The following is a 23,928-nucleotide window of genomic DNA, read 5'->3' as shown; positions in this document are numbered from 1 at the left end:
AAAGGAGGGGGTTCGGGGAGCCTCTGGAGAACGGGGAGAGCCACAAGCTCCGAGGGAGCATGAAGTCCCTCTCGGTTTCCCCATGCCTTGCCCTCTGCGTCTCTTCTGAGTTCATCTTTTTTTTTTTTTTTTTTTTTTTTGCTTTGCTTTTTAGGGCCACCCCCGCGGCATATGGAAGCTCCCAGGCTAGGGGTCGAAATGGAGCTACAGCTGCCGTCCTACACCACAGTCACAGCAATGCCAGATCCGAGCCACATCTGCGATCCATGCCACACCTTGTAGTAACACCAGATCCTTAACCCACTAAGCAAGGCCAGGGATCGAACCTGCGTCCTCACACTATGTTGAGTTTTTTTTTTTTTTTTTTTTTTTGTCTTTTTTTGTCTTTTTGTTGTTGTTGTTGTTGTTGCTATTTCTTTGGGCCACTGCCGCGGCATATGGAGGTTCCCAGGCTAGGGGTTGAATCGGAGCTGTAGCCACCGGCCTACACCAGAGCCACAGCAACGCAGGATCCGAGCCGTGTCTGCAACCTACACCACAGCTCACGGCAACGCCGGATCGTTAACCCACTGAGCAAGGGCAGGGACCGAACCCGCAACCTCATGGTTCCTAGTCGGATTCGTTAACCACTGCGCCACGACGGGAACTCCTATGTTGAGTTTTTAACCCACTGAGCCACAACAGGAATTCCCTGAGTTCACCTTTTTTTTTAAACCCATGAGTAGAAGGCTTCTTTGAGCTCTATGAGCTGCTCTAGCAAATCAGCAGAACCTAGAGAGGCCATAGGAACCTCCACTCTCTAGCCTGTGGGTCAGAGGCAAGGTAACATCCCGGACTTATGAGATCCTGGACCTGTGACCAGGGTCTGGAGCAGTGGGGCAGCCAGCCTTACAGGATTGAGCCCTTAGCCTGTGGGATCCGATGTGACCCCAGGAAGATAGTGTTGGAACTGAATTGCAGGACTCCCGCCCGGGGCTGGGGCATTGCCTGTGCGGGGAAACCCCAGATACGCTGGACTTGGATGCGGAATCGTTAGAGGCCGCGCTGCGTGGTGAGCGTGAACCTTCAGATCCCTCCCAGAGCCGTCAGGAATGACCCACGAAGAGCCACAAACAAGGCGGACAACCCATGAGCTCCTTTAGAGGCTGGACCTCGCTGCCCCTGTCCTTTGTTGGGTGTTCAGGATTGGTGAAGGGGGCGGAGCGCATGGCATCCCCCCATCGCCAGGCCCTGCCCAGGCAGCCTCTGAGTGGCGTCTGAGCCACATGTGGGAGGCTGAATGGGATACTCCTGGGTGGAGAAATCAGAGAAAGGCATTCTCTCCAAGGCGGCCCCCTCCCCAGCGAGGACACAGCCAGCAGCCCAGGGCGGTAAGGGGCCATTCTGGTATAGCATGTCACATACTTTGAGACAGCAGCTGTGTGACTTTGGGGAAGTTCCTCAACTGCTCTGTGCCTCTGTTTCCTCATCTGTAAAATGTGGAAAACAATATCGACTTTGTAGCGTTTCCATGTGGACTCTATGAACTAGTTCATTTCGATAACGCCTCTTGTTTGGGGCCCGGGCAGCCCAGACGTTGTCCCGGGGGCAGAGTGTAGGGCCACAAAGAGGCCTGGCCTCGGTCTCAAGTGCTTGGTGGGTAATCTGTCTAACTCAGGGGCTGGTTTCTAGGAACCCACTGTCCGATAGAAATAAGTCGTGTGTTCCAAGATCAGCTTTATCAGAATGAAGAGGCTATGTGTCCCCATTGGCCTTATTTTTGCCCTTTGAGTCCAATGGTCTGGCACTTGGGCAGAAAAGATGTGGCTGTTTAATAAAGCTTGAAAGATGCCAGTAGCAGGTACTCAGATGGTAGCAGGAGTTTTGTGACATCCTGCTTGCTGGACTAATTGTTACATAAGGAACTAGAGTCAGGAGATCCGAGGCACTGGAGTTCCCGTTGTAGCACAGCAGAAACGAATATGACTAGGAACCGTGAGGTTGTGGGTTTGATCCCTGGCTTCGCTCAGTAGGTTAAGGATCTGGCGTTGTTGTGAGCTGTGGTGTGGCTTTGATCTGGCATTGCTGTGGTGTAGCCTGGCAGCTGTAGCTCTGATTAGACCCCTAACCTGGGAACCTCCATATGCCACAGGTCCGGCCCTAAAATAATAATAAGAAGATCTGAGGCAAGATCTTGGAACCCCCTTAGAGCCTGATTCATCATGATAGGCAGAGCCCTGCATCCATCCCCAGGAGACATATAGCATGAGCCAGACATCACCTGGGCTGTGTTAAGCCCTTGAGCTTCTGAGTTACTTTGTTACTGCAGCATAACCCAGGCCATCCTGACTAATACAAGTAGAATCCAAGAACATGGGCACAAAATTGTCACCTAAGAAACAAGCCGGAAACTAAGACTGAAGAGAGGGAGGGAGGCAACCCTCCAGAAGGAACCACAATAGAAAGTGCCAGAAAGTTGTGCTAAGGACATGCCCAGAAAGTCAGCCTAAGTGCAGTGGTGAGCATGTGCCAAGAAATGGGGGGATGTGGGACTGAGTCACGTGGGATGGGGTACCAGCATGTCCGCCCCACGGGGCAGAGCCTGACCCAGGGGAAGCTGGCAGATGAGTCCCTGGAGCGTGTGCTCTCAGGAGGCGAGGCTGCCTTTCCACGGCCAGGTGCTCCCTTGTTATTTGGTGTCACTCTGGTTATCCAAGAACAGCAAGAACATCATGTAATGAGAAATCAAGACCATTAGAATTTTTTTAACGTCATGGTATGACTTTCAAAGATAGGCGAGTAAACAGAGCAAGTTAGAATTACCCATTAAGCTTTTTTTAAGGGATTTTTTTTCTTTAGTCCACAGATGTCAATAGCCTTGAAATGTGTTCCCGGTCTCATCAATGCGGTTTCCTTTAGTTCTGAGGTGACTTTCAGCAATGTTAGGATAAAATGCTAATGGCGGTATAACAGAAGAGAAAGAATTCATGAATCCCAAATCAGCTCTCTAACGAATGGAAATCCCAGAGCAGGCTATTTGGTCTCTGTGTGCCTCTGTTTCCATTCCTGGAAAATGGGAATAATGAGACCTAACTTTCTGGTTTCTTCTATAGATGATTTTGCATAGTGTCTTTTGTGCTGGTTATGGAGAATATTAAACATTAATCAAGACTTCGGGGAGTTCCCACTGTGGCTCAGCGGGTTAAGGACCTGACGTTGTCTCTGTGCAGATGTGGGTTTGATCCCTGGCCTCACTCAGTGGGTTGAGGATCTGGCGCGAGCTGTGGTGGAGGCCAGCAGCTATAGCTCTGATTCAACCCCTATTCCGAAAACTTCCATACGTCGCAGGTGTGGCCAAAAAAATAAAACAAACAAACAAACAACAACAAGACTACAGATTCTGAGAGTAGTGGTTTGGGGGCTAGCTTCCCTCTCCCTTGAGCTTGTCCCAGGCTCTACCACTCACATATCCCAGGAACTAGGGTGATCGCCTCCCTCCATGATAAAAATGAGAGCCCTAAGTCACTTGAGGTCCCAATATTCTGTAAGATGCTAACTGCATCAGGATGACCCAGTGTCATTCTTTCACGCGATACCTCTGCGACTTGGCACCTGGCAATTGCCTGTTTTCTCCCTTCTGCACCTGGAAGAAGGGGCTTTGGAGCCCAAAGGACACAGAGTCCAGCTCCTCCTACGTGGTCTCCTAGGGCTGGGACCACGGCAGTCATAAAGCCGGTTCCGTCAGGCAGCTGACATTTACTGGTGATTCACCACACATCAGGCGTGGTACCAGGCTCTGGACCTACCGGACTCATTCACCCCCTCAGCAGCTCTGGAGGATGAGTATCCAGGAGAGATGAACCCTGGGTCGTGCAAGGCCATGGGGCTTCCATCACCCCACCCTCCCAAGGGGCCTTGTACCCCCTGGTGTCTCGGTCTGTGCTCAAGAGTCAGGAGAAGAATTTCCAGCACAGCGAGGGGAAAAGAAACAAGAGTTTATTGAGATAAGAGATGCTGCTGGAGCAGAAGGACAACTTTCAGATGATCAGCAAGAGCTGACCTTGGGCGAGTGGTTGTGTCTGTTTTTATAGCCCGTGGAGAGGAGTGGTCTCAGGATATACCGGCTGACCTGCTGATTTGTTGGGGAGGGGTCTTAGGATACACTTACTGGTGGCTTGGGGGGAGGATAAGGCCCCCATAGGGGTGGGGTGAGGAGTGGGCCACTCGCCTTTCCTAGTAGGGGCAGGAAAGAGTAGGCCAGGTTGCTCGAGGTGGGGGAGGGGGCATTACAATGAGATGGGTGGGGCTAAGACAAGAGTCTGGTAATTCTTTTTTTTTTTTGGTATTTCTTTTTTTTTAAGCTTTATTGAAGTATTGTTAATTTACAAGGCTGTGATCATTTCTGCTGTACAGCAAAGTGACCCAGTCCTGCATGGACACACATCCATTCTCTCTGATTCTTTTCCCACAGAGATTATCACGGAATCCTGGGTAGGGTTCCCTGTGCTAGACAGCAGGTGCCCTTTGGCCAATCAATCGTTCCATATACCCCAGAGTGCATAATGCCAATTCCAAACCCCGGCTCCATCCCTCGCACCCCACCCCCACCCCTGGGTCTGGTAATTCTTGTCTTGGCCAGAGGCTTCGAGTTCAATCTCCTTGCAGGGGCCTTGAAGCCCCACACCTGGTTCCGCTGGGCTGGGCCACTTCAGGGAAGAACAGCAAGGCCCTCAGATGGTATCAACACCCGCTGGCTGGGCTCCGGAGAGGGTGGGGGTGGGGAAGGCTCTTCCTGGGCCCATGGGACCCAGCGACTGCGACCGCCCTATAAGTAGGCAAGGCAAGGCCCCGTATGGAGCAGCCCGCGAGCGTCCAACCAGGGAGCCTCCCCGGGGAATAAGTGAGTTCCCTCCATCTGCCGAGTGAGTAGCTCTCCCTCAGGCCCCTGCGGAGCCGACGCTGGTGGGTGAGGCTGGCCCACTGGACCGAGGCGGAAGCTGAGATACAGACACACTCGGCTCTGATCTGCCAGGTCAGGATGTGAAAGCCGCCGTTGAGTCTTTGCTGTTCTGCTCAGCACGGGCGGTAGGGAAGTGATTATTCCGCATTCCAGGCCCTCAGCCCACGAGGCCCTGGGCACACCGGCTGCTGGGCTGGGCTGCTTCAGGTTGATTTTCTCCTTCTTCCACTCTCCCCAAGCTTGGACAGGGTCCTGTGGCCTCGGGGGTCTTCACCTGGGTCTCTTCTCCCTGCAGGAGTCAGAGCCAAGTCCCCTCGGGGGCCCCCCACTCCCCTGCCCCTCTGTTTCTGGATCCTCTCTCTCTCTCTCTCTCTTTCTTTTTAACTTGTTTGTTTTTGTTGCCCAAACTCAGCCTCTGTCCACCAGTGCCGAATAGAAACACAGACACAGAGTTGGGTGAAGGAGAGAAAAATAGCTTTATTGCCTTGCCTGGCAAAGAGGCCGCCACGGGGTAATGCCCTAAAGACTGTGCCCTCCTTTGGAGAGAACGGGAGGGCTCTTACAGCTCAGGAGTGGGAAATGGGGCTGCAGACAAGAATCGGGGTAGATGCAAGTTTGCATTCTCTCTCAAAGCTGGTGGTTAGTGGCCCCGGGACGGGTTCCAGCGGTCCTCCTTCTTCCCAGAATGAAGACTTCTTCCTCAAATCGTTCTTCCACTTGCTGGGGGGTCTAGTTCTGCAGAAAGGCTCAAACATATTTTTATGTACATTCCTTGAGGAGGAACCAGGACCCCGCCTCAAGGCTGCACTGCTGTTTCTTGGAGACTCCTCCCTGGTCTCTGTGTTCCCTCCCTTCCCTGATGAGCAGCTGCCCTTTGGGGCTCAGGGAAGGTCATGGAGCCCGAAGCCGATTCCCTAAAAACAAGAAATGGGGGACACAGAAAGGCCTGTGTGCCCAGGAGCCCCACAGGGCACTAGCTGGGTTTCATTTTTCATTTTTGTTTTTATGTAGATACCGTTGTTTCCTTTTCTTTTTCTTTCATTCTTTCCTTTCTCTCTCTCTCTCTCTCTCTTCTTCTTCTTTTTTTTTTTTTTTTTTTTTTTGAAGAGAATTCTACTTTCTTATCTTGTTCCTTTAACCTTCAGGCAGCACCGGAGTCCTTGGCCTGGCCTTGTAGACCCCGTGCCCGCCACTATGTGACTGGAGAGAGCAGAGGCCCTGTGATCCTTTGTTCCCCAAATTTTCGGAAGACAGCTCCAGGTCCCCATCTCTGCTCCCTGGCGGCCACCCTCCTGCCCAGTGGACCCCTGGCCTTGACCTCTTGTTGGAACTCCTCCTCTGAGAGGTGGAGGTATACTCATTAACTCCTCAGATAACCCTGCTATCTTTTCTGTCACCTCCTCCCTTTTCTTATCTGGGTTCATGGCCTAAGCTGCTGACTGCTGGCCCCTCACGGATCCTAAAAGCGTTCGTTTGCAAAACCCACTGCCTTCTTCCTGAAGAAAGCTGGGGAAGGCTTCCAGGGGCCTGGCTGCATGTGAGTGTTTAGTTGGTACAATTCTCAAGGGCTATTGTCATGACGCCTTTTGATGGTGGGGGGGGTCATCAAAGTCCCTGCAGCCGAAGGACCACAGAGGCATCTGAGCTGCTCAGGTGACAGATAAGGCAATGATTATCTGAAGGCCTGGCACGACATGCCACAGCAACGTCCAGGGACCCCTTGACAAGGTCCTCATCCCGGAAGAATGAACACCCCAAAATAATGGAGTCCTACAAACACTTCGGCCCCAGTGAGCACGTTCAGTTAGGCATCATCCAACCCAAACCCATTCTGAAATGAGGAAAGTACGTTCAAAGCAGGCAAAAGGAAGTCTCCCTCCCCAGTGTGCCTCTGAGCCCTTCCTACCCCAACACGGGATCCCACAGGCACGCTTGGACCCCAGGGGACCCTGGGCCATGCCTAGAGAATGTTTGATTGTCACATCGGGGGCTTGGGGAGGTGCCACTGGGATCTCATTTTATCCAGGATGCTGCTAAACCCATTACAGTGCACAGGACAGCCCCCCGCAGCGTACAGTTTTCCAGCCCAGAAACAGTGCTGAGCTTGGGACCCCCTGACTCCCTGTGTGCCCAGTCCTTAGAAGCAGCTAAGCTCCTGCTGCAGGGAGGCAGTTATTGGGGGAAGAAACCCCTGTACACAGGGCAGCAGGCCAGAAGCACAGAGACCTCTCTGTCTCAGCTGAGCTTGACCCGCTGTGTGGCCTTGAGAAAATTACCGACTCTCTCTGAGCCTCATTTGTCACATCTTATAAGTTGAAGATTACAAACCACTCCATGAGACTGTTGACCAAAAAAATACAACCTGAAAGTTGAGAGTTAAGTTTTATTTGGGGTGAAATTAGGACTTAAGCCCGGGAGACAGCATCTCAGGGAGTCCTGAGAAAACGCTCTGAGGAGGCGACGGGGGAAGCTAGGATATATGAGTTTTTGCAAGAAAGGGGAGGTGGTAGGAACAAAAGATTTACAGAGAACCCCCCCCTTACCGAAGATTTACAGAAAGCCGGTTTCTATGGGAAGATGGAAGGTCTGGGCTTCCCGGAATTTCTCCTTTGATATGCTTTCTGGAGTTCCCTTGGGGCTCACTGGCCACCCTTGGGAGTGGCTGTTCTCACAGATGACACCTTTTGTTTTGTCCGCTATGACAGCCCAGGTGGCAGTATTTCAGATAGGTCCGAAACACTGCCCCAAAGAGCAAAGGGGGCGATCGAGGTCTGACATAACCTGAAGTGTGTGTGTGGGGAGGGGGGCTGCAGCCAGGCACGCATTCTGCAGAGGTTTGCTGCTGGTCCCGGGAAGGTGGCTGCTAGTCCCAGACATCAGGCATCATTGATGGATTTTAGTGTCTTTCTAGATATGAGGAGATGCAAGAATCAGACTCATAAAATCCCCTCCTAAAAACATCAGGAGATGCTGCAGTTCGGCAGCTCCAGTAGAGGCAGATGGCAAGCGTTAAACGTCAGCTCACAAGACAAAAGTTACTGTCTGTGAGGGCCTGGAGGCTGATGGCTCTCCTAGGCTCTGCTTCAACAGTGTTCTCCAGGCCTAGAACATTATAGAATCAGCTGATAAACAACTCTAGGCTCAAGTAGCTTAGAACGTGAGGGCTATTGTAGTTTCAAGCAAAGGGTGATGGACAGTGTGTGGAGTCAGGGAGAATCTGGGCCAGAATAAGGCAGGATGGGTTTCCTCACAGCTCCCCTGCGCTCTGGCTGTGTGTCATTGGCCAAGATCCTTCCCACTCTGGGCTGCAGCCTTTCTGTCCATTCAGCAGCAGGCTTCAGGCAAAGCCCTCTGGGGCCTGTTCCAGATCCAGCCATCCTGGGCCTGATCTGACCCGCTTCCTGGCTGATCACGGGCTGGTCATCACGCTTCCTGGGCCTCGGTGCCCCCTTTTGAAAAGAGGGGCAGTGGCACGTACACCTCGGGGTCATTGCAGATGTCACTGCCACCCAGAGCATGGCCTCCCTAGCCGGACTGCCCAGCTGTGTGAGTCTGGTCCTGCTCCCCTACTGCTCTGTCACCGTGAACACGTGGCTTAACCCTCTAGGAGCTTTGACCTCCTCGCTTGTCAGCCAGGATTGTCGAATGACCCACACCTCATAGGACTGGCACCGGAAGGCAATGAGATACCACAGTAAGATGCTTAGGATGGACCCTGGCGTGTGGTGAGCGCTCCAAAGGCTCTGCTATTGTTCTGAGTCTTTCTTCTTTCTTTCTTTCTTTTCTTTTTTTTTTTTTTTTTTTTTTTTTTTTTTTGCTTTTTAGGGCCGCACCCACGGTGTATGGAAGCTCCCAGGCTAGGAGTCGAATTGGAGCTACAGCGGCCAGCCTACACTACAGCCACAGCAACACCAGATCCCAGCAGTGTCTGCGACCTGCACCACAGTTCACAGCAACACCAGATCCTTAACCTACTGAGCAAGGCCAGGGATCGAACCCACATCCTCATGGATACTAGTTGGGTTCATTCCCGCTGAGCCACAGCAGGAACTCCTTGTTCTAAGGTTTTCAAGCCTGGCACATAGCAGAGGTTTAATAAGCTGTGGTTGCTTTTCTGTGGTGTCTGTCAGTGGCCAAGGGACTCCTGGCTTGGCCTGACTCGGGCGTGGTCCCCTTCTCTCTCTTGCAGGGCAATGGTATCTTCCATCACATGGGGCTTTCTGCTGCTGGCGGGCCTGTGCAGCCAGGTCCCTGGCTCCCTGCATCGATCCAAGCCTGCCATTTACAAGCCCCCACGCTTCTTCAGCATAGCTCCCAGACTGGACAACTTTACCTTCAAATTGTACCACGAACTGGCCTATCAGTCCAAAAACAACATCATCTTCTCCCCCGTGAGCATCGCTTTAGCCTTTCTGATGCTCTCCCTGGGGACCAAAGGGGACACTCATACCCAGATCCTGTGGGGCATAGATTACAAGTTTAAGAAGCCGCCTATGGCAGAGATCCACAAAGGCTTAGCGCACCTCCTTGAAATTCTCAATCAGCCAGGCGACCAGATCCAGATAACCACCAGCACTATGCTCTTCCTTGATAAGAGGCTAAAGCACGCACACAAGTTTTTGGACAATGTCAAGAGGCTGTACCACTCAAAAGCCTTCTCCGTCAACTTCAGGGACACTGAAGAGGCCAAGAAAGAGATCAACGATCAGATAAAGGTAGAAACTCAAGGAAAAATCGTGGCTGTGGTCGAAAAGCTTGACAGAGACACGGCTTTTGCTCTGGTGAACTACATGATCTATGAAGGTAAAGGTCGCACAACCAGACTGAGCTGGTTCTGTCCATTTTCCTTGGCGGTGCAGAGTGGAGTGTGGCTTTGGGATGCCCGGTATTCAAATTTCTACACACAACCATAGACATACTTTACCTGTTCAAAGAAGGTTAGGAGATAGTAGGTTAAATAGTCAAATTATCATCTCTGCAGGACTTTTCAGAGCCTTAAGTGTCCTAATGTGCATGATAAATCCCTATCAGGGAGGGAGGTAAAATAGGCAGTGTTCCAAAATAGAGAGCCATAAAAACAAATTTTGGCAGAGTGTATAAAGGGGATGGGATTGGAGTTCCCGTCATGGCACGGTGGTGGTTAACGGATCCAACTAGGAACCATGAGGTTGCGGGTTCGATCCCTGGCCTTGCTCAGTGGGTTGAGGATCTGGCATTGCCATGAGCTGTGGTGTAGGTTGCAGATGCGGCTCAGATCCTGAGTTGCTATGGCTCTGGCGTAGGCCAGAGGCCATAGCTCTGATTAGACCCCTAGCCTGGGAACCTCCATGTGCCTCGGGAAGCAGCCCTAGCAAAGGCAAAAAAAAAAAGGGGGGGGATTTCACAGCACACATTTCTGACAGCTCTAGTGTAGTGGAAATAGGGACGGCTTTGGAGACAGAAAAACCAGGGCTCCTGTCCTGCTTCTGTGTCGTGTTAGCTGTTTGGCAATGGGCAAGTCATCTGACAGCTTTGAGGTTCTACTGTCCTCTCTGCAGCACGGACATAATAATTCTTTCTGGTCAGATTTTTAGAAGGAAAAAAGTTACAAAGAACATGGGACTATATGCTCACATAGTAGGTGCTCAACTAAACTTGAATCTCAGCCCGCCTTCCTGCCTCCGAGTGATGAGAACGTCAGGACCTTCTGGGCCCCATTCTAAGTCAATTTATTTTTTTTATTTTTTTATTTTTATTTTTTTGTCTTTTGTCTTTTTTGTTGTTGTTGTTGTTGTTGTTGCTGTTATTGTTGCTATTTCTTGGGCTGCTCCCGCGGCATATGGAGGTTCCCAGGCTAGGGGTTGAATCGGAGCTGTAGCCACCGGCCTATGCCAGAGCCACAGCAACGCGGGATCCAAGCCGCGTCTGCGACCTACACCACAGCTCACGGCAACGCCGGATCATTAACCCACTGAGCAAGGGCAGGGACCGAACCCGCAACCTCATGGTTCCTAGTCGGATTCGTTAACCACTGCGCCACGACGGGAACTCCCCCTAAGTCAATTTAAACAGTCCACCGAGGTTGCCAAGGGGGAGAGGGGAGGGAGTGGGATGGACTGGGAGTTGAGTTAGTAGATGCAAAGTATTGCATTTAGAATGGATAAGCAATGAACTATATCCAATCACTTGTGATAGAACAGGATGGAAGACAATATGAGAAAAAGAATGTGTGTCTGTGTGTGAGAGAGAGAGAGACGGGTCACTCTGCTGTCCAGCAGAAATTGACAGAACATGGTAAATCGACTGTAGTAAAAAAAATTTAACAAAAAAATAAACAGTCCATGTGGTAGGGACAGTGAGAGGCAAGGCCAGGGGTCGGAGGAGGGAGAACAGTGTGCTGGAGAGCGCTGAGCCCGGGGCCAGCACATCCCAGGTCCCAGCGCCGCCCTGGAACTTCAGGTGGGTCCCATCCCCTCCCCAGCCTCAGTCTCCTCCTCCCACTAGAGGGAAAATCTGGCCCTGGGATCCCCGAGGCACCGTCCTCTGACTTAGCTGGATGATGGAGCAGAGATGGCGATGCCCAGGCACCTGCATTTCACATGCTGGTCCAGGGCAAGGCTATTAGCGTTGGGATGGAGTGATGTCCCTGGATAATGAGAACCACCAAAGACCAGGGGGGAGGGAGACTCAGACAAGGACGTGCCCAGTATGACCTGGGGAGCTTCCAACTACCCCCGATAACCTATGTTAAGTGGCCTCGAATCATGCATTAAATAAACACAAAATCCTAATAAAAATGCTTGTTCTGTCCACCCTGTGCATGTCATTTAGCTTCTGTAATGTAGAAACTCTGGATTCTCCTTTAGTGTCTCAAATCACTTTTTTTTCTTTTTTTTTTTTTTTTTTTTTTTTTGTCTTTTTAGGACTGCACATGCAGCTTATGGAAGTTCCCAGGCTAAGGGTTGAAGCAGAGCTGCAGCTGCCAGCCTACACCACAGCCACAGCAACACAGGATCCTTAACCCACTGAGAGAGGCCAGGGATCGAACCCGCATCCTCACGGATCCTACGTGGGTTTGTTATGGCTGAGCCGCAGCAGGAACTCCTCAAATCATCTTCACAAAGACCTTCAGGAGCCTGATGATTTCACGTTTGCCCCAATTTACAGATGGTGAAGCTGAGGCTCAGAGATCGGGGTCCTGGTAGCGGGACTCAGGGCTCCTTCCCTTGGCACAGTTTTGTAAACTTTCCTCCCACCCCCTGGCTGATGTGCGTCTCTCTTTCTCTCCAGGCGAATGCAGGGATGACTTCAGGGCCTACCGCTCAGTGATAGAAGACTTCCACGTGAACCAGACCGTGACCATCCGGGTGCCCATGATGCACCGGCTGGGCAGGTGCAAAGTGTACTGGGACCACGTGGTCCGCTGCTGGGTGGTGCTGCTGCACTTCCAGGGCAGAATCGCGACCTTGCTGCTTCTGCCCAAACAGGGCAAGCTGGAGTGGCTAGAGAAAAAGCTCTCCGAGAAGCTGCTCGCCAAGTACCTCAAATTCTTACATTCACGGTGATTCCCAACCCATGGCGGACCCGGGAGGCTGCCCCTTCAGGCCCACCCACAAGCGGGGGGGAGGGTGGGCCCAGATCCTGTGCATGACGTTGGGATTCCAACGGAGGCCAGCATCCGTTCAGGTAGGACCAGAGAGGGACAGGGCCCGGGGCAAGGACATCCTCCCCAGCCTGGACACTCTGCCCCTTCCCAGTGGCCAGGGCCCGGTGCAGGGAGAGCAGTGCCAACACGGGGTGTGGGTGAGCCCAGAAGGAAGAGGTGGGCTTCCTGGCAAAGGCACCAGGCGGGGCGGGAGTCACAGGGTAGAAAGGCCACGCAAGACACGGGACACCTGCTCAGAGAGGCCGGTAATCAAAGGCCCAGAGCGGGCAACGCCAGGACTTGTTTCAGGCTGGTTCTGGTTCCTCTGTCCCCAGAGGAGTGTGCGTTGACCAGGTCCCCATCCTGCACCCAAATTAGTGCAGATCTCCGTGCTCTCTGCGTGCTTAGATGCAGCCCTGCCCGGAGGAACTCCGTTGTCTTGCACAATATAAACAAACATGAAAATCCAGAGACGTGTAGGGCTGAGAAACAAATGGAAGTTCTAACGGCTCTTCCCGGCTCCACCTGCACCCATGTTCCTGAGAGCAGAGAACAGGAGAAGCTGGATCTAGAGTCTGAGGGTCAGTCGGCCCATCTGTCAGACCCTGTAGGGGCCACATCTTGTCCCCATGGCAAAGGAGGGTTGAGCTCCCAGCCCTGCGCACTCACTCATCATTCACTGAGCCCAAAGCAGAATAACCCGAGGCTGACCCCTCACCCTCGCGCAGGCAGGGAGCCAGGATACCACGTGGGAGGGACAACCAGGAAAGGAAACCCTTTCAATTCTCTGAAAGGCCTTTGTTTTCTAACCTTTTTAAAGGGTTATCAATTTACGTATGCCAAGATTTGTTATTTCTGGAACCTATGATCTGAAATCTCTCCTGGGCAACCTGGGCATCACCAAGGTTTTCAGCGACGAGGCGGACCTCTCGGGTGTCACTGAGGAACAACAGCCTCTGAAGCTGTCCAAGGTGAGTGTGACCCTGACGTCTGGAGGTCAGAATGGGCGTGGGGGCTGCAGCTCGGGGGCGAGGCTGAACTAGGGACAGAGGGACACAAGCACCCCTGCAGGCCGAGCCCCCGAGGAGTGAGTGCCACGGCTCCACCAAGACAAGAATGTGGTCCGATGACAGAGGAGAAGAGGTGACCTCAGGGGCTCAGCGCGTTTCAGGGACCTGCTCTGAGGTTGTGTCATCCTTGGCCGGAGACGTCCCTGCTTTGGATCCCAATAAACCCCTATTTACTCGGAAAGGCTTAGGCTCAGAGATTGCAAAAGACCTTTGGCCCCTGTGTCTGCAACACCCGGAGATGCTGGTGAATCACCAAGTCTGGGTTATGGAGTGACTTTCACCAAAGGCGCCCAAAGAAACAATTGCCGTTGGGTGCCTGGCTGTGAACTGAGGGCTTGGGTGTGGATGAGGGCCTGGGAAGGTCCCCATCCACGTCCTCCTCCCCAGGGAGCTTAGCATAGGATGGTACAAACAAGAGATGAGCCCAGGAGACAAAGCACAGGACACTCTGCCTCCCGAGGTTGTGGGTTGCTCCCCACGGCCCCTGGGGAGGCAGGTCAGCCAGAGGTGAGGGGGCACTGGCAGGTCAGACCAGAGGCCTTGAGCCGGTGGAGGCCCTGTGTGTCCCTGTGTGCAGGGAGGGAAGGACAGGGATAGGGAGGACAGGCCAGGTGGTGACAGAGTATGGTGTCGAAGGACAGAGAAAGACCAGGCCCCCAGAGAAGCAAAGAAGAGCAGTGTGGATGGGGGTGGGTGAGTGCGCATGACCAGCTGAGAGAGCCTTACAATTAAGAGGTGAACAATTAAGCCTTGCAGTTATTCAGACCCACAGAGATATTCAAACACATGTATACACACACCCATGTTCACGCATACACATTTCTCGGCCACCTAAACTGAGTGCCATTCCTCATGCAGGGTGCCATAGCGCCCCTGGGCCATCCTACCCCATAGCTCTCATTTTAGGGGACTGACGTTTCAAGGAGAACAGTCTTCTCCTCAAAGTGGCTAAGTTGTGGGTGGGGGGCCATCCGATTTGAACCCAGATCCTTGGGAATGAGAGTCGTGTTCCTTCTCCTACGTCATGATGACGCAATAGAGAACCTGTGGTCCTTTTTTTTTTTAAAAAACGCTCTGGAGTTGCTCTTCCTCAAGCCCCAGGACAGCTCTCACCACACTGGGCCTTGCTCCCCGGTCTGACTGGGGGATGGTGCAGCCTGTCTCTGCCTCAAACAGGCCTCTGTCCTCTCTCCCCTCCAGGCCCTGCATAAGGCTGTGCTGGACCTCAGCGAGAATGGGACAGACCATGGCGGGGACATCCTCTCGAAAGACACCCGCTGGTCCAACCATCAGACCATCAGCTTCAACATGCCCTTCTTAATCCTCATCAAAGATGAAAACACCAACATTCCTCTCTTCATGGGAAGGGTGGTGAATCCCCTGCAAAATTAGCTTCCCCTCTGGGTTCGGTCCTCGGCTCGCAGGCCAGGTCCCCCCCCTAGGTAACTTTAAAGAATGATCTGGCCCAAGCTTGTATGTGACACATAAATCGCTCATCCTCTTTTCCCTGAATCTCTCTGTACATCCTCAGCATATGTGTCAAATCCAGGTTACAGCAATCTTTCAGGTATCCACTTAATGAATACTCATTAGATATTTACACGGTCCAGGCACTCTGTCAGGCAAGGATGAAAGGTTGGCCGAAACCCACAATTTACTTAACATTTTTGGAAAATCAACAATGTCAGAGGTGGACCACTTTGGAGGCGAGTAGAGACAGTTAAGAAATTGATTAAATTGGGGTTGGAGAGTGGTAGGCAAAGAGGGCCACAGTAAGGCTAAGGCAATAGTAAGGCAAGGCTAAGCCAGGCAGACCACAAAACGGGAAGAGAGCTAAGGGGTCTGTCTGCCCTTATGTGGCGAAATCACAGTCGGTTCAGAATGGTAAAGGCTCAAGTCCACGTTAAATAATAGTGTTTGTACCTCTAGCAAACATTAAAACATCAAATAACATAAATGTTCTAGAAGAAAGCATTGGTTAATTCATTTATTGATATTGGAGAAAGGCCCCTCTAAACATGACAGAAAGCCCAGATGTCATAAATATAAGACTGATATATTTGACTTTATAAAATTTAACGTGTATGGTAAAAAAAAAAAGAGTAATTCAATTCACCAAGATAACAGAACAGTTATAAATATATGTGTACCTAACATCAAAACTCCTAAATAGCTGAAGCAAACATTGACAGAATTAATGAGATAAATAGACAGCAACACAATAATAGTAGGAGAATCCATACCCCACTTGCAAGAATTGATAGCGATACGAGATGGAAGATCAATAAGGAAACAGGATTTGAATAACACTATAGACCAACTGGACTAACAGACATATACAGAACACTCAACTCAACAACAGCATAAAACACATTTTGCTCAAGTGGATATGGAACATTCTCCAGAATAGAACATATGTTAGGCCACAAAGTAAGTTTTAATACAGTTTTAAAGACTGGAACTATACAAAGTACATTTTCTTTTTGTTTGTTTGTTTGTTTTTTAATATGGTTTTTTTTTTAGGGCCACACCTTTGGCACATGGAAGTTTCCAGGCTAGTGGTGGCCTACACCACAGCCACAACCACATGGGATCCGAGCCACGTCTGTGACCTACACCACAGTGTACAGCAGCTCTGGATCCTTAACCTATTGAGCAGGGCTCTTCATGGATACTAGTCAGGTTCATTACCACTGAGCCACAGTGGGAACTCCCCCGACTATCTTTTCTTCTTCTTCTTTTTTTTTTTTTTTGTCTTTTGTCTTTTTAGGTCAGCACCTGCAGCATATGGAGGTTCCCAGGTTAGGGGGTTAGGGGTCAAATCAGAGCTGTAGCTTCTGGCCCATGCCACAGCCACAGCAACTGCTGGATCTGAGCCATGTCTACGCCCTCACCACAGCTCACAACAATGCTGGATCCTTAACCCAATGAGCAAGGCCAGGGATCAAACCGGCGTCCTCATGGATGCTAGTCAGATTCATTTCAGTTGAGCCACGACGGGACCTCCCAAAGTATCTTTGCTAATCACTGTGGAATGAAACGAGAAATCAACAGCAGAAGGAAAACTGGAAAATCCAGAAATGCATGGAAATTAAACAACAACTCAAACAAAAAGGGTAACACAAGAGGAGTGAGTTCCCATTGTGGCTCAGTGCATTAAGAATCCAACTCATATCCATGAGGATGCAGGTTTGATCCCTGGCCTCCCTCAGTGGGTTAAGGATCCGGTGTGGCCGCAAGCTGTGGCACAGGTCACAGATGTGGCTCAGATCTGGCATTGCTGTGGCTGTGGCTGTGGCCAGCTGCCGAAGCTCCGATTTGACCCCTAGCCTGGGAACTTCCATATTCCATGGGTGTGGCCATTATAAAATAAAATAAAAAAAGATATCACAAGAGCAATTAGACTATATCTTGAGACAAGTGAAAATGAAAATACAACATACCAAAGCTTACGAAATGCAATAAAAGCAGTACTAAGAGCGAAATTTGTGGTTGTTAGCATTTACATTACAAAGAAGAAAGATTTCAGATCTACAGATTGACTTTACACCTCGGATCAGACCTGAGCCAAAGTTGAGACCTAAGCCTCAGCTGTGGCAATACCAAATCCTTAGCTCAATTTGTGGTAAGATATATATAACCCAACATAAAATATGACCAAGGTTATCTACATAAGCCAGGGAAATTTCTGACATTTTGAGTTATAACTCATAATCCTATGGCTTTAATGGTAATTTCACACCAACTTGTTTAAAAATATATATTCAACACCATATCAGAAAATGCCAAAATGTATACATGTAAGGATAACTTGATCCCCTTGCTATACAGTGGGAAAAAAAATAAATTAAAAAAAAATAAAAGAAAAAAAAAAGAAAATGCCATAAATAGGAGCTCCTGCTATAGCGGAACGGAATTGGCAGCCCCTTGGGAGCACTGGGACACGGGTTCAATCCCCAGTCTAGCGCAGTGGGCTAGGATCTGGCATTGCCACTGCTGCGGCTTAGGTCTCCACGTCGGTCCGGGAGCTCTATATGCCATGGATGGCCAAAACAGAAGGAAAAAAAATGCCATAAACAAAACTGAAGAACGAACTGAGAAATTTTATAACAGATATGACAGAATCATTTTAATTTTACATAACTTTTTAAATTTTTTATTAAAGTATAGTTGATGTATGATGTGTTCATCTCTGCTGCACAGCAAAGTGGCTCAGTTAGACGTGCATGTATCCTCTTTCATATTCTCTTCCCTTACGGCTCATCACAGGATGTGGAATATAGTTGCCTGTGCCAAAGGTAGGATCTTGTTGTTTATCCATCCTGTATATACTAGTTCACCTCTGCTAATTCCAATCTCCCAATCCTTGCCTAGCCCACCCTCACCCCAGCGTGGCAACCCCAAGTCTATTCTCTATATCTGTGAGTTAAAGAACTCTTAAATCTATAAGGAGACAGCAAAAGAGGTCCTGTCATGGCTCAGCAGTTAACGAACCTGCCTGGCATCCATAAGGACGTGGGTTTGATCCCTGGCCTCGCTCAGTGGGTTAAGGATCCGGTGTTGCTGTGAGCTGTGGTGTAGGTCACAGACGCAGCTCGGATCCTGCATTGCTGTGGCTCTGGCGCAGGCCGGCAGCTCCAGCTCCAATTAGACCCCTTGCCTGGGAACCTCCACATGCCGCAGGTGTGGCCCTAAAAAGACAAAAAAAAAATAAATAAATATATATATATATATATATACATATATATATATATATATATAGAGAGAGAGAGAGAGAGAGAGTAATAAATAATAAATAATCCAGTAGGATAATGGGCAAAGGATTTAAGCTGGCAGAAAACAAAAAATAAATAAATAAATACAAATGGCCAATGGAAATACGAAAGAATTTTCAACCCATTCATTATTGTAAAAACACAAATCAGAGTGCTGCTTTTCACCTATTAGACTGGCATAAACATACGAGGTTGACTCATTGCTACTCATCGCTGGTTTACATGCGAGGAAATCAACATTCTTGCACAATAGATGGGGGAGCTTAAGTGTGTGCAACCTCTTTGGAAGATAATTTGGTAACATCTATTAACGTTTCAAAAAAAAAAAAAAGAACAAATTCTGACTCAGGAAGTCCACTCCTGGGAATTTATCCCATGGAAATATTTACAAAGAGGAAATGTTTAAAAATACTATTTGGAGGTTCCCACTATGCTGCAACTGGATGGGTGGCCTCTCACGAGCTCTGGGACACAGGTTCCATCCCTGGCCCAGTAAAGTAGGTTAAGGGGATCCAGCATTACCGCAGCTGTGGCTTAGGTTGCAATTGTGGCTCAGGTCTGATCCCTGATCCTTAAAAAGAAAATTGTTTTCTTTTTAATTACAGCATTGTCTGAAGAGCAAAAATTCCTAAGTGTCTATAAAAATAGAGATTAGTTCTATAAAATGAGGTACATCCCAACAATGGAGTCTCATGCAGCCTTTTTAAAGTATACAGTAGTTTGACACAGGTTGATAGGGAAAGATCTCTAAAAGCAAAAAATATAGCAAAAAAAAAAAAAAATACAGTGTACCTAGTATAGTTTCTTCTGTGAACATACACATTCATTTATCTCACAATTGTTTACTGAGCACCTACCATGTGCCAGGCACTGGCTGTGCAGCTATGAACAAAACAGACAAAGACCCTGCCCACGGGAGCTAAGTGGAGGATGCAGGCAGTAATCTGGGTAAGTCAACACCATGTATAGAATAGGAGAAGGTGATGGGTTCCACAGAAAGAAATCATGTGGGGACAGGGGCTAGGGAATGCTAGGGGCTGAGATACACCCAGCAGAACATCAGGGAAGGCCTCACTGAGAAGGTGACCTCTGAAACCCAAGGCAGATTCGAGAGTAAGGAAGCCATGCAGGTGTCTAAGAGACAGCAACCAGGCAGAGGGAATAGGAGGTGCAAAGGCCCTGGGGCAGGGATGTGTCTGGTGGGTTCAAGGGAAGCATCAAGGAGGCAGTGTGCCTTGAGCACTGAGAGCAGGAGAGAAGAAGAAGCGGCCAGAGAAGTGACTAGAACACCTGGCCTGGGCAGGGGCGTGCGGGGGCGGGGGAGGGGGACTTGTACATGGTACACGGGTGGACTGGCTCTTTTCCTGAGTGACTTGGAGCCCTAAAAGGTATTCAGCAGAGGCTTAAAGTAAATTATATTTTGGCAGAATCACATAAAAATTGGGTGGCAGATCTTACACCGCTTTGTTTTCTTCTTTAGAGTTTTTTGTATTTATTTATTTTTTTTTTTTTTTATTTTTTTGTCTTTTTGTCTTTTTGCTATTTCTTTGGGCCGCTCCCGTGGCATATGGAGGTCCCCAGGCTAGGGGTCCAATCGGAGCTGTAGCCACCGGCCTACGCCAGAGCCACAGCAACGCGGGATCCAAGCCGAGTCTGCAACCTACACCACAGCTCACGGCAACGCCGGATCGTTAACCCACTGAGCAAGGGCAGGGACCGAACCCGCAACCTCATGGTTCCTAGTCGGATTCGTTAACCACTGCGCCACAATGGGAACTCCGAGTTTTCTGTATTTAAAACGTACTAAATATTAATTTAAAAATCAAATGGAAAGGGGTGGTGGCAGGCAGATGCTCAGGAAGGCAATTCTATCCTAGACGGAGCAGCAGGCATTGGGGCTGAAAAAGGACATTCCCCCCACAAACATTTCCTAGAGTCTTAGTTTGTATTACAGGGGAAAGTTTCCTTAGTGAAATGGGTTTTGGAAATCTCTGGATAAAGGTTTTTTGTTTGTTTGTTTGTTTGTCTTTTTAGGGCTGCACCTGCGGCATATGGAAATTCCCAGGTGAGGGGTCAAATGGGAGCTACAGCTGCCAGCCTGTGCCACAGCCACAGCCACGCCAGATATGGGGTGCATCTGCGACCTATACCAAGTTCACGGCAACGCCAGATCCTTAACCCACTGAGCGAGACCAGGAATTGAATTCACATCCTCGTGGATAGCAGCTGGGTTCCCACTGAGCCACAGCAGGAGCTCCTCTGGATAAGTCTTTCCTTTCTAATGTTACCATCCAAGTAGGAGAGAGGCTACAGTGTTGCCCAGACTTAACTGACCAAGGAGCATCCCCCCCTCCGCTTTTTTTTTTTCACAAATCACGGAATACACTTTGCAAAATGCTGCTGTGGGTAAAGAGGCTCCTGAGTCAGGGCAGTGGCAAAAGCATGTTTGCATTTAGTTAACTCAGCCGGGTAGTGGCGGGGGAATTGGTTGGCAGAGCAAGATGAGGTGTTAGGAGAGCCGTTGCCCCTTCTGGACTAAAATGTTCTCGCACCCAGAGATGGCAGTTCCAACACCAGACCACCCAGGCCACCGCCGCTGCAGCAGGGTGGCAATAGCATTGCATACTGCTGCCCGGAAACCAGCCCACCAACCTCCTCCCTGGGCAGTAGCTGAGGGACAGCTGAGGTGCCACAGGCACAGAGGACAAACAGGACTGTCAGCTGGGGAGGAGGTGGCCAGGCGCAGATTACACAAGCCCACATCACCTTGGGCCTGTTAATATTAACTCACTCTCCAGCCTGGGAGAGCATCAGAAATCCCCAAAGTCACTGCCCTGGTAAACGTTTTGCTCAAGTTGTTGGCTAGATCTTCAGCGATAGTCACTTGGCTTTAGACCGTGATCTTGCCAAGTCTCCCCACCCCAGTGTGTAAGTTTAGACCCCTGTGGCTACCTGTGGGGGAACATTCCTACCATAGGACAGGGCAGAACTGGATGGAGGACCAAATGTGAGGAGAAACCCAGGAGGAGCCTCCTGAATCGTCAACCAAAGGCTTTCAGAATAAGTGTCATCTTAAACCATGTCAATATTTGTGCCATCAGAGCTGCTTCTAAGAAGAATGTGTTTTTTCCTGGTAGGCACGCCCTCTCTCTGGAGTCTAGATACATTTTGGATGCCTAGTCATTGCTCACATAAACTAAGCTTATGAACCCAACTAATCATTCTTTCATTCAATTATCTTGCACTGAGTGCCAACCACATGCCAGTCCTCAGTTACACCTTGTGCTAGGTTCCATATAAGCTTGGTGAATTATTTTGAATTACAAACTTACTTGTTAAAATGAAACGAGGGCTTTGTAGAACTCTACTGCCCTCTGGATTATCTTTGGGGTCAATAAGGACAGTGGTACAGGTTGTGCACTGCACCTGGCAGAGATAGTGTTGAGCCTGAAATTCATCACAGCTACACTCGCCAAGTGGTGCACCCTGGCATGTGGTGACATCCATCTGATTAAAAGGTGCTCTTATGGCAGATAATAGGTGATAAAATGAGCATTGTAAAATGCTAATGGAAGAATCTAGGTGGTAGATTTTAAGTGTCCACTATAAAATCCTTTCCACTCTGCTCTGGTTTTTGTTATTTTTTGTTGATTTTTTTTTTTTTTTTTTTGGCTGCTCCCATGGCATACAGAAGTTCCCTGGGCCAAGGATGGAACCCAAGCCACAACAGTGACAAGGAGCATGGCAGTGACAATACTGCATCCTTAACCACTAAGACACCAGGGAACTCCTACTCTATGTTTTTAAACTGTCATAATAAAGTATTGGGATGGGGGTGGAATACCACTGCTCATCAGTCAGGTATGGGCCAAAGAGATGCTGTTATAGGTGGAACTGTGTCCCTTGCAAAATGTATATATTGACATCTAACCCTCAGTAAGTACCTCAGGATGTGACCTCCTTTGGCGATAGGGTCTTTATGGAGGTAATCAACTTAAAATGAGGTCACTGGGCTGGGCCCTAATCCAACATGACAGGTGTCCTTATAGGAAGGGGAAATGTGGACACAGAGACATGAGCAGAGAGAGAACCATATGAAGAAAGAGTGAGAACACCATGCGAGCATGAAGATGGTTAATCTACCCACCAAAGAGAAAGGCCTGGAACAGACCTTCCTCACAGCTCTCGGAGAGAGTCAACCTTGAAAACAGCTTGATTTCAGACTCCCAGCCCCCCGAAACATGAGACGATACATTTCAGTTGTTTAAGGCACCAGTGCGTGGCACTCAGTTATGGCAGCCCTAGCAACCTACTACAGCCACCTTTTCCTAGTCTGCATGGTAGGAGGCACCCTGAGGACTGGCAGTAGCCTGATCACCTCCTTGACTCCAGAGTGGACACAGATATAAAGAGGACTTTGGGTGGTGTTTTACTAGAGAGACTTACTACTGAAGGGTTTGAGGAGCTGGGAACTGACCATGGGCTAATGTTTGCCTTAGGAATAAAAGAGTCAAAAGGAAGAGAAGTCATTGGACATTAGCTGTAAAGGCCAGCTGATGTCCAATAATAGCCAATAATGCAATTATTATTATTATTATTATTATAATACAAATATAATATAAATATAATAATATTTATAATAAATAATAATGTACAGTAATAGCCAGCAAAGATCAGCTAATGTCCAATAATAAGCCAAGAGCTTTTGCCACCATTGGCTTTTGACACCCAGTGCTATTCCACAAATAAAGACACAAGATTGCTTAAAAACCCACAGGAACCCAAAAAATCAGGTATGGCGAAAGAGTGGTTGAATTCTGGGTTCTATTCTTGGCACTAACCATTCACAAGCTATATCATCTTGGGTGAGACACTTGAACTCAACTTTCTCATTCACAAAAGACACAGGTTGTTTGGGGGTGGGTAAGTAAGGTGTGACACATAAAGCTCTAAGCACATAGTAGGTGCTCAAGAAATGGGTGGGGGTCAAAAATCCAGAGACAAGATGAGATAAGACTCATGAGGACTAATAAACAGGTTCAAAGTCTTGTTTGTTCAAAAAACAAATGGCTGCAGGTGAAGGCCAGCAGGACTGTAATGTCAAAATCAATACTCAGCTGATATCAGGTGTTTATCAGACACTACGAAAATTGGCTCCGATTTCTTGTTAGTCCTGAGAAAAATGTACAGTGGAGTAGAAAGAATGCCTGCTCATCAAGGCAAGAGAAGGGAATCTACTTCTCACTTTGCCCCAGGATGTATAACCCCTGGTAAGTCCCTGTTACCTCCCCCAACTTCGGCTTCCTCATCTACAAAATTAGAACATTGGACTAGACTAAAAATGGCAAACATGTGGCCTTCCAACCTCATATCCACAGCAGACATCACAATCAACCAAAGCCCTATTTTCATCTTCATTCAGGTGCAGCCTCAGAATCCAGTATAATAGATGCAAGATGGCAGCTTAGATGGAAACCATTTACTGTCGTCTCCTAGATGATCTCCTAAATGCCTTCCAAT

General features: G+C 49.2%; 1 protein-coding gene across 5 annotated transcripts; it reads left to right on the top strand.

Moving 5' to 3' along the window:
• LOC100621494 (alpha-1-antiproteinase-like) lies at window positions 4,645–17,811 on the top strand. 5 transcript variants are annotated; one of them, XM_021099665.1, is made up of 6 exons: window positions 4,647–4,901; window positions 9,129–9,742; window positions 12,209–12,285; window positions 12,406–12,479; window positions 13,384–13,534; window positions 14,834–15,600. In XM_021099665.1, exons 1-6 carry the CDS (start codon window positions 4,714–4,716, stop codon window positions 15,023–15,025), a joined length of 1,296 nt encoding a protein of 431 aa, XP_020955324.1. In that variant the 5' UTR covers window positions 4,647–4,713; the 3' UTR covers window positions 15,026–15,600. The 5 variants fall into 5 exon arrangements, with proteins under 5 accessions (XP_020955323.1, XP_020955324.1, XP_020955326.1 ...); XM_021099664.1 differs by having other exon boundaries at window positions 4,645–4,901; window positions 12,209–12,479; window positions 14,834–17,811; XM_021099667.1 differs by having other exon boundaries at window positions 4,657–4,879; window positions 12,209–12,479; window positions 14,834–17,811.

Source organism: Sus scrofa, chromosome 7, assembly GCF_000003025.6.
Source record: "Sus scrofa isolate TJ Tabasco breed Duroc chromosome 7, Sscrofa11.1, whole genome shotgun sequence".
NCBI lineage: Eukaryota > Metazoa > Chordata > Mammalia > Artiodactyla > Suidae > Sus > Sus scrofa.
Note: the sequence above shows the minus strand (reverse complement) of the source record. Positions and strands in the feature narration are given on the sequence as shown.

Coding starts and splice junctions, on each gene's coding strand:
- LOC100621494 (XM_021099664.1), top strand. CDS start 4,714: ATGGTATCAACACCCGCTGGCTGGGCTCCGGAGAGGGTGGGGGTGGGG. Junction 9,743..12,208: donor GAACTACATGATCTATGAAG/GTAAAGGTCGCA, acceptor CTTTCTCTCCAG/GCGAATGCAGGGATGACTTC. Junction 12,480..13,383: donor CTCAAATTCTTACATTCACG/GTGATTCCCAAC, acceptor ACCTTTTTAAAG/GGTTATCAATTTACGTATGC.